General features: G+C 39.7%; 2 protein-coding genes and 1 long non-coding RNA gene across 3 annotated transcripts in view; 1 reads left to right on the top strand and 2 right to left on the bottom strand.

The window, feature by feature from the left end:
- The window catches only part of grin2db (glutamate receptor, ionotropic, N-methyl D-aspartate 2D, b), a 100906-nt gene extending 95121 nt beyond the window's left edge, over positions 1–5785 (bottom strand). Inside the window, exon 1 of the mRNA XM_008431539.2 lies at positions 5676–5785. Within this exon, the coding sequence (XP_008429761.2) occupies positions 5676–5759 (84 nt within the window). The 5' untranslated portion in view covers positions 5760–5785. The remainder of the gene's footprint in view (positions 1–5675) is intronic.
- pitpnc1b (phosphatidylinositol transfer protein cytoplasmic 1b) overlaps positions 1–10165 on the top strand; it is a 44158-nt gene that overhangs the window by 3525 nt on the left and 30468 nt on the right. The gene's annotated exons all lie outside the window — the stretch shown is intronic.
- The window catches only part of LOC103478063 (uncharacterized), a 16733-nt gene continuing 15616 nt past the window's right edge, over positions 9049–10165 (bottom strand). Inside the window, exons 3-4 of the long non-coding RNA XR_535739.2 lie at positions 9295–9490; positions 9049–9213 (exon numbers count right to left, since the gene is read on the bottom strand). This is a non-coding gene — a long non-coding RNA (uncharacterized LOC103478063). The remainder of the gene's footprint in view (positions 9214–9294; positions 9491–10165) is intronic.

Genomic DNA, 10165 nt, shown 5'->3' with positions numbered 1-10165 from the left:
TATATAAATTGAAATATTTAATGGAAAACACAGGTGTGGAAAAGACTTGTATTTCTAATTTTCCACATTGGCTTATTATTAATGACTTATGTTAAATGTTTATTTTGTCTCATCCTTTTTCTGTAGCAGAGACGTCTTTACTGTGGTTACACAGAGCAGAACATAAAAGATTTATCAAAGATTAAAAAGAGAAACTGTTCAAGTGTTTTTTTTAAATGAATTTTTAATTAATTATCAGCATTGCTACTCCCAAACAGCCACACACACGCACGCACGCACCCGCACACACACACACGCACGCACGCACGCATGCACGCACGCACGCACGCACACACGCACACAGCTACTTCCACCTGGTTATTACCAATCTGAATGTTTTGTGATGGAGTGACGGTGCCCCAGGGACAAAAATAAACGGCTGCTTGTTACTCTGCTTGTGCACTGATCTATGGTCAGTTTTAGGACTGAGTCCATATGGCAATAAAAGTTAGGGTGTAGGCCGTTGGAGCCGATCCGCTTGCCCCGTCCCAGTGATTAAGTTCCAGGTGTTGCAGAGAGACTGGCGGCTCACTGTTCCCGTGTCAAATGATTTGTGATAAGGGCGCCGTATCTGGTTCAGTGATGCGTTTGCTGTTGCTGCAGTGGCATTAATAAGCCAGATACACATCAGCTATTCATATTTTCTGCCACGGTGAAATGGTGAAACCAGCTGTTGTGCTCTTCATATTTCTCTTGTTATCTGTATTTGCCACATGCATTCATCTTAATTTGCATTCATCAATCAATTCATCATCACGCGCTCTTCTCCCTTCCCCCCCGTCTCTGCTTGGCCTGCAGCCTTTGGAGAAACTGGAGTGGCGACATTACGGTTTATGAGGCATGTGATGGTATGCGTCGTCACTGTATTTACTTCAAGTACGTATTGACACGCTTTTGTTGAATACAAGGGCTTACATTGTCTGATAGCACTTTCATAATATTTACAGTGTGGGAACATTTTCTCTTCCTATGATGAGGACAGGTTGGATGTATTGTTCAGGCACTTTGCTGTAGTGGTGTGCGTCTGCGCCTGACTGTGTGTGAAAGAGTGAGTAAGTGTTATTCAAAGTTTTATTTGTGTTTGTTCATGGAATCTGATGTGACTTGGTTCTTTGTCTTTTCAGAAAAAAAAGAAATTCAGAAAGTTACAACGTATAGTGTTATCAAACAAATAAATTAGGACACCCTTTGAAAGCATAAAAGTCTGAGTGTTTTTTAAACATAACTGGATATTGGATATTTGTTGTCAATTTTGAAAGTACAAAAATATATTCAAGTAGTAGAAATAAAGAATATAAGAGAGGACCATCTAAAATTGTATCTAAAATGTTCTTTAAACAGGCTACTTCTGATGAGGAATAAATTAGGACACCCAACTAATATTCCTAGCAATAAGTCTTACAATTAGGATGTTCTAGATATAAAAGTGGATGCCTGTACAATCTTAAAGAGACAACAGAAGTTCATCTTTTATGTCAGGTTTGCAAGACGAGAAATCTTTGTGTTCCATACAGAACTCACAAAAGACCAGGACTTTTGAAATAATAGCTACATGATGCTGCCACCACTGTACTCCACATTAGATATGGTATTCTCACCATATCTAATCTAAGACCACATTTGACCACATGTTTGGCCAAATGTGGTCATTATGGCCAAACATTAATTTTGACAGAATGCCACTCAACATGTCTCCAAAATCTTTACTTTTTTACGCCTGCATGTATTTGCAGACTTTAATCTGGCTTCTAATCTTGCATATGCAGTATTGTTTTGGAGTTGCCTCTCAGCCCATATCAGTAACTGTGACTTTCTTACAAGCCTCATCTACCATCTTGACAAGATCTTTAGCTTTTGTTCTACATACTGATATGGAGACTTTGAACCAATTTGTTTATGCCTGCGAACCAAAACCTTCCTGAATAGCATGATGAGCAACGGTAAACTGTAGACCTCGATATATATATGCATTTCATCTACATATAAATATTCTTGCATTGCATTTACGCTAATGTTACATTATTAATTCTAAATCTTGTAAGTAACCTGCTTAAAATCTTTACGTTTTTAGAAAAATTAAACTTATAGGATAAAAACTAAATAAATAAAAGCTTGGCTATAAACCACTTAAGACTATCTGCAGCAGAATGCTTATTCGTTACAAATGCATGCTCAAACAGGGACTGTTTTTGTATTTATTGGCAGTTTGTACCTGGTTTATAGGCATCCCCAAATGTTTTGATTAGCATACTGGTGGATATGTTTCCAGGAAATGGTTTTAGTTTTCAAGTAACAGAAACTCTCATGCATAAAGAAAGGGAGTGACTGGAGAAACAGGTTTAGGAGAAATTGTTTGTCACGCTCGCAGTACCTCAGGTGGTAATTACTTACTATGTAAAAGTGTAATTTTGACAGTTTGAAACCTCAAAGCAGTCTATAAACTTAACAATTGAATAAAATAGTTAAAGTGTTAGTATTTTTATTATGTTTTTTGAATGTGAGCAAAAACATGCAGACTTTGAGACTGAAGGTCTGTGAGAATCTCAGAGGGGTGGTGTCAGATTCACAGTAAATCTGAAACTGAAGTTGGCTTTCATCACTGCAGCATTTAAATCTGGTGAAAACAATGTTAAATAAGACTTTTTTTGTTTTGTTTTTTTACAATTTACATTCTGTTGTTTTCACTCAGTGTGACTGGCACCTTCCTCCATCTGGCATGCATTTTGATGAACAAATAAAGCCTTCAGGGAGTTTCTACTCAGTTACATGTTCAACAGTTATCTGAGAACCTGCTTTTTCTTCTGCATCGTAGTAAAAGCTTGATGGCTTTCTGCCCCTAGCTGGAGCATGTGTTGTTCACAATAAAAACACAAAGGGGGGTTTTGGTGAAGAAGTGTGAAGGTCCCACGTTACCTTATGTGCCAAGTGGTTTGTTAGAAAGAGCCATCTGGAAAGGATGGAATAGAAAGTGTTTTAAAAGGGCAGACTTTTTCTGAAAATGCTTGGCAAATGATTGGATGAGCCATCTGTTGGTCGTCTGTCACAGCCTGGCTTCAACCAATCAAATCAATGGAGCGGAGCCAGTTGTTAAAATCAAACTCTCTCCAAATGATTAGAAGAAAAACAATGGCTGCTTTTGCCACTGAGGTAAAGAGGACTCCGTATCATACAACACTTTTTAAACAAGAAATATTCACTAATTCGGGCTGCACAGTGGCGCAGTTGGTAGAGCTGTTGCCTTGCAGCAAGAAGGTTCTGGGTTCAATTCCCGGCCCCCGGTCTTTCTGCATGGAGTTTGCATGTTCTCCCTGTGCATGCGTGTGTTTTCTCCGGGTACTCTGGTTTCCTCCCACAGTCCAAAAACATGACTCTCTCCAAATTGCCCGTAGGTGTGAGTGTGTGTGTGCATGGTTGTTTGTCTCTGTGTTGCCCTGTGACAGACTGGCGACCTGTCCAGGGTGTACCCCGCCTCTCGCCCGGAACGTTAGCTGGAGATAGGCACCAGCAACCCTCCCGACCCCACTGAGGGACAAGGGTGTCAAGAAAATGGATGGTTGGATGTTCACTAATTCTAACGTAACCAATGCAATCAAAGCACCTGCAGTAACTGCATCTGCACACACAAAGGTTTTGGTTTGCCCTCATAAGGTTCCAGAGTTTGTAACTAAAACACTTTGTCTTTGTCGTACCCGAGTGTAACAGAGTTTTACTACTGGTAATCCAAAATATTTTATCTTGATCTAAGAAAGGAGGTTTCTTTGACACCACATCAATCTGAGGCAGTGGAGTTCCCCATAAATATTCAACAGTAAATGCAGTTTTCCCATTTGTGATTTCATTCTAAGAACTTGTCAGTCATCTCTCTGAGATTATTAAGAGTCTGTGCACTGACAAACTCAGAGCCATCAGATTATTCCATCTTTTGGGTGCATTAGTAAAGGCTGTCATTAGACATTTTCCGAACTCAAACATATTTGTATTCCAGTTTGAATTTTCTTTTTGCGCCAAAGATTTGACAGGTGAAGTGAGTTCACTTCTTTCGTTTGATAGAGAAACGTCACTAATTTTTCTCTCATTATTGCCAATCTTCCTCCAGCTACAAGCATGCAGCAAGCAGGTGCAAAGTGCAACAAATAATTGTTTGGGAGTTTGCAAACTCCAAAACACAAAAAACAAAAAATGCTACAATCACAGGAAATAGAAGCAAATGGGAAAATGTTGCTAATAGCAGAAACAGCAGCAAGGATTAAATGCTGCAAACTTGCTCCACAGAATCAAAGTGCTCCAGGCCACTAGGGGGAGTCTGGAGTAGGTAATATTACCTGTGCAAATATGCTGCTTTTCTATAACATTGTAAAAGTATTATACAAAAAAATATATACAGGCCTTATCTTCCACCATCTGGACATCTTGTTAAATAAAGTCATCCTGTCTTTTCTGACAATATGCTCCCATGTGACTTGACGGTCCACTCCCCAAAGTGGTCTTGAGTACTTCCTTTAGTGGAGCAAGTTTGCAACTGTAATAACTGCCCCCCACCTGCAGTGCAATAGAAAAATACAGTGAGTGTAAGTAGAATAAAGGAGTCATTTGAGGAATCCTTTTAGCCATACAAGGTCAACATTTGAGGTAGTGGCCTGGCCAGCCAAGTGGGAAGGTATGAAATGTGGTGAGCTGGAAGAGGGAGGCTGGACACATCTTAGAGCTGACTTTAAACAATGAACAAACTAAATGCCAGGGTTATGCATGTTCATTTGAATACATTCATGAGTGGTGTTAACCCTGCGGACTTAATAGTACTGAGTGTTTTTGTGTCAACTTTAGCTGAGTGCAGCTCTTCCTGATATTGTTTTCTTAAAAAGTGAATGAAATAATTTTATTTTTTTTGCAGAAAAGATTTATAATATCCTTACATCTAAGAACTTGGCGACTACATTGGAAGCCTTGGTAATCTGGGGGGGGACATTAGCTAGGGCAGGAGTGGCTAATGTGTGGCTCGTGAACCACATTATCTGTTAAAATTCTAATTTTAACTTCAATTTGTAGATTAGTTTATTTTGAAAAATATCAACTTCCTCCTGTTTCTATCCAGCAATAACGTTTAACGCATGTCTGCAGGTCAGTTACTTTAGTGACGTTTATGTCCATGTCATTATGTTAAAAATGAACCAGGATTTTATCAGAGGAACCCTGCAGGTGGCTGCAATTGTTTATTGAACAGTTTCAATAAACATACTGAGTTCATCCTCTTATCAAGTAAAATTCAGAAATGTGAATGACAATATGTTTTTTTCCAAATTGGCTGTATGAAAGTAACTTGTTAAAAAAAATTTTTTTTGCAAGTAGAACAAGAGAGAATTAAACAGATGCAAATAAGCAAAGGCCGGATTTTAAAAAGTGTGGTGACGATATTATCAACATGCAAGTTGAAGCATAATTCCTTGATCTTAGTTCAAAATAAACAAAATCTGGTTTATATGAGAGACACTGAACTGGATAAAAGTTTTAAATAAAGTTAGAAATAATTAGGTGAAGTGGGACAACGGCAACCAAACCAGCCACTGTTGGTTAGCATGAAGACTGAATTCAGGCTGGGAGACGGACATTTATGCTGACCAAAGTGTTGCACTGTCTACCTTAGGCTGGTCTCCCTGCTGCTTCGCTGTCAAGAGATGAGACGGCTGCTGCTTCCTTACAGGTGCTGTTTGATGTTCCAGCATCTGAAGAATCAATATCCTTCATCAATATCAAACTGAAAAAGGAAACACCATGGTGTTTCATTGTGCATCTTTAACTTTTATAGAATTAAAATGTCTTAGAGGTTTATTATTGTTACTTGTTGGTTCCTCAAGTCCTAAAGGAAGCGCCTCAGAGAACCAATTGATCTTTAAAAAGATATATTTATCTTCTTTGGACTGTAAATTCCTCCCCCTTGCATTCACTTTGAATTTAGGGACTGACTGTATCTTTTTTCCCCTTTTTTCTCACTTCCTTGCGTGAGAAAAAAAAAAAAGGGAAAGGAGAGCGGCAATTGAATTTCCTCCCAGTGTGTGGAGTGGAATATGAAAAAGTGCAGGGCCACACTGAATGCAACCTTGATCCATTCCCTTGCCCTTCCCTGCACTGTCTCCAGCGCCCCTCCACTCCATTCCAGGAATAAATTATTTCATTTCTGTTCGGCCCACAGAATTTTTATTTGTCTCCGCGGTGCTCGGGCTCCATCCCCGTGGAGAGAGTCCTGATGAATATGTTGGGCTCACACCCTCTGATCATCCCAGCTCTGAGCGCCTTTATATACACGCTCGCTTTTCGGCTGCCTCCAGTGCTCATAAAAACCCTCTCCCCCCCACCCCCCCTTGCATTTTATACACCCCTCTGATACACAAAGGAATAAGGCAAGCTATAACAGAGATTTGGATCTTTTTCTCGTACACAAGCTCTTAAGAGACGAAACACAATTACACTCTCCACTTTAGAAATGAGCTGGCAACATTTCTACTTGTCCAGATTAATGATGACATTTAGGAACAGTGAACCGTTTCAAACAACACCCATAATTCATCAAAGAACGTAGTTTTAGCAACGGACCTGGTGTATGGAATTCAGTGAGATAATGAATATGGTGAAAATCTCCAAATGAATAATTCTTTTTTATAATTGGAGCCTCAGGACTTGATTACAGGAAGAAGAAGCCTGACATGTGTCCATATGGGTGCAGTATGCGTGTGCATGAGTTTGGAGGAATTAATGATGGCAGTTGCAGCGTCTCTCATGCCAAGTTATCATGTCAGGGTGCCTTGCTGATTGGCGTGTCCTGGAACACTGTCTGGAGCCCCCTAACGACGTTGGATAAGCCCCCTGACTGCAGTGCACATGTATTTTCAAGATTGGGATTCGATGAAGATAAGCGAACGCTCTGTTTTCATCCAGGTCACCAGGGAATTCACTGCAAGTCTTTAACACGGCAGAAAGCACACACACACACTATAAGAAGCCACATTCCCCCCTGGCAGGAGGTCCACCAGTGGTATCAATTAAGAAGTTGGTACAATCGATGTCTTAGCGGCAGCACGATACTCAGCTCCAAGGAGATTAAAACTAGGCTTACATCTTGGCAGAATCTAGCAAGTTTTATAAACCAATCATATGAAATAAAACTCATAAAAAGATGTTGGCCCAATAGCTAGCCTGCATTCTGTCTGCTGGACTGGCATATGGCTGCAGTTTGTGCTCTAATGCATTTTCAGAACAGGGGACAAGGACAGCATGTGTACTTTCTGTCACTGTTATTTTTTCTCCTCTTTTTTTTTATTTATTTTTTTGCAATGCTACAGTCTGACCCAAATACTTCAGGTTTTTGATGATTGGACCAAAACAAAGATCAGAGGCGTCCAGCGGGTTTGTCGTAGATAGCGAGGAGAAGACAGAAAGCCAGGAGATCTGGACGTGCTCAGAGAGATTCTGGTACTTACTACTCTTGATGACTGTACAACACTGAGCTCAAAAAGCAGTCACACCTTATCCTCCCAGAATGCTGAGTTCATCATTTTAAATCTCACTGCAAAGCTTTACCTCTTAACCCGCTGTGAGATACAAAACCTTCAGTGTATCCACTATCTGCCCTCCCCTTAGTCGCTGCAACCACGACGTGTCCGTCCCTCGTAGGAGAGAGGTTATCAGTAAATCCATAGGCATAGAAGAGCAGATGCAGCATTAGCTTTATGCCCTGAGTGAATTGCCCCACACTGTCTTCTTTAAAAGATTGTGCAGCACAAATTATTGTTAAATGTTTTTGATAAATGTTTCCAGAGGGCATAGGTCGACCAGTTACTCCACATTGCTACAAAGATTTTAGACCGTGACCTCTGGAAATATTTTTTCATCTTAAAATTATAAATTACAGCACAAACTGATGATATTGGCCATGATCGGCTACCAGGCACCTGTAGCTGACCTTAGCCCCCAAATTGAGGAGTAATAGTTTGTTTCTTTTGTGCCACACACCATAAAAGATCCCCTGCCCTCATTGGCTTTTGGAGACAAACATATTCAAATATAATGACAGAGACTTAAAACATAAAGTGCCCTCTTTTGAAGATGCCAAGCTTTTGAAACATACTAAGCTAACAGAAACACACAATACTTAAATAAATACTGTAATTTATATTCATCATCCATTTAAAAAAAGTGGGTTAAACAACAAATTTCTGAGAATTGCATACAAATGACAATAAAACAAAATGCACATTTAACTTTTAATTTTGATTTAAATTTTTGCTCTTCCTCTTGGACTGAGTGAAATCGTCCAGTTCCTAATGCTGGAGGCAAAGTACCAGATCTAAAATGTGCAAACACTGACCTCTAGTTTTTAGTTCAGCTCCATGTTACATAAAGATCTGGACCACAAACAACAGGTTTGTAATTCTGGCTCATGTAAAATGTCATTAGACCATTTATATTTATAAACTTCAAAACAGAGCCATTTAATTTGTTCAATGTTAGATCTAAACTTATTTCTGTAAATGAACTGAAAATCTGCCTCCTCAAATATCCTCTCAATCTGTCTAGCCCAAGTCTATCGGTTGGACAAGTCTCAGCAGAAAATATGTTTTGTTAATCTACCCAATTATCTATCCATTTGTCTATGCCACATTGATAAACCCACAGTCTAACCATATCTCCAGTACACCTAATTTCCCAAGGTTCCCAATCTCATTCCATATCTCCATATAAGGTAAGTTTGGGAGTGTTTGTATGCTAGGAAGTAGCGCAGGGCTTTGCACTGAACCTTCTCGACGTTAATCTCAGACTCCTGCTCTATAATCTAGAACCAGATCTGTACAGTTCAATGTATGTTTTGTAAATCAGGCCATGACAAAATGTAACTTTGTTTATAACAGCGCCTAATACTTCGCACTGAGTCTGATTTGAAATTTATGCCTCTTCACTCCTTCATATACAATCTATCTCAAAGCTCCTCACATAGCATGACCTACAGCAAGCTTTTTGGTGACACTGACATTTATTGTTATCAGCCTGCGAATGAACTTTTATCCTTGGCTAGAGACCCTACCTTGAGATTAAAGAGCTGGTAATGCAGCAGTGGCAGAAAGCCCACCAGTTAATGATCTGCTTCTTCCTTTTTTTTCTGCTTTATACTGCTCCTCAATGTCACTGCAATGAAATACAGCCACACTCACTCATGCACACACACACAGTAAGAGCTAGAGACACGGAGGTCAAAGAACACCTCACCAGTTTTTAAGAGAGCAACCATTCATTTTTCATTGAATGACGTGAGGATGTGAACAGCATAAGGACCTCCATGAAGTCCCCTCCAGTTTAATCAGCACCTGCTCCTTCATCCTGCAGGACGGGAAATGAGGAGGAGCAGCTCTGACCTGCAGGAACAGCTTCAAAGTGCTTCACCGTGTACTCAGATAAATGTTACCTATAGGAGAAAAGACTAATGTCAAAAGTAAGGAATTTGCTCCTTTTTTATTTTTTTTCACTAGTACTGAAATAAAAACAGGGATGTTTGACTAAAATAAATGAAGAATGATACTAAGGAGAGTGAAGGCATGTTTAGATACCGTTATTATACTCTAAAAAGATTAAACACAAACACCTGCAAGCAAAGCAGTTCTGGGGACTAATTAATGGTGACAAATCATTGGGGAACTTTCCCAAGAACTAAATAAGATTAAGGCCTTTTTGTTCTTGCATTTGCACCACCAAGAAGAACTCTGGAGTGATGTAACAGCTTGCAAGCGAGTGGCATAAAGTCACATTTGAGTTGTGTTTGCTTCATTTCATAAGGTTCAGCAGAGCCTGGATCTTAGTTTCAGTTCATTACCCTTTTTAATGGCAGTTCCAAGGGGCTGCCGTCCTTTTTTTGACCAATCTGTGTACACTCATGTACTGATTATCATTGTACACAAGGTCACTAGTCATGCTTGTGCATATAAAGTACCTTGAAACAGGAGCTGAATTAAGAACTACAACTGTCCTGATTCGTAGCAGTTTTCACAAGTGAGTGAGTGAGTGAGTGAGTGAGTGAGTGAGTGAGTGAGTGAGTGAGTGAGTGAGTGAGTGAGTGAGTGAGTGAGTGAGTGAGTGAGTGAGT

The sequence above is a fragment of the Poecilia reticulata genome, linkage group LG16 (genome assembly GCF_000633615.1).
Source record: "Poecilia reticulata strain Guanapo linkage group LG16, Guppy_female_1.0+MT, whole genome shotgun sequence".
NCBI lineage: Eukaryota > Metazoa > Chordata > Actinopteri > Cyprinodontiformes > Poeciliidae > Poecilia > Poecilia reticulata.
This window is presented reverse-complemented; position numbering and strand designations above follow the sequence as displayed.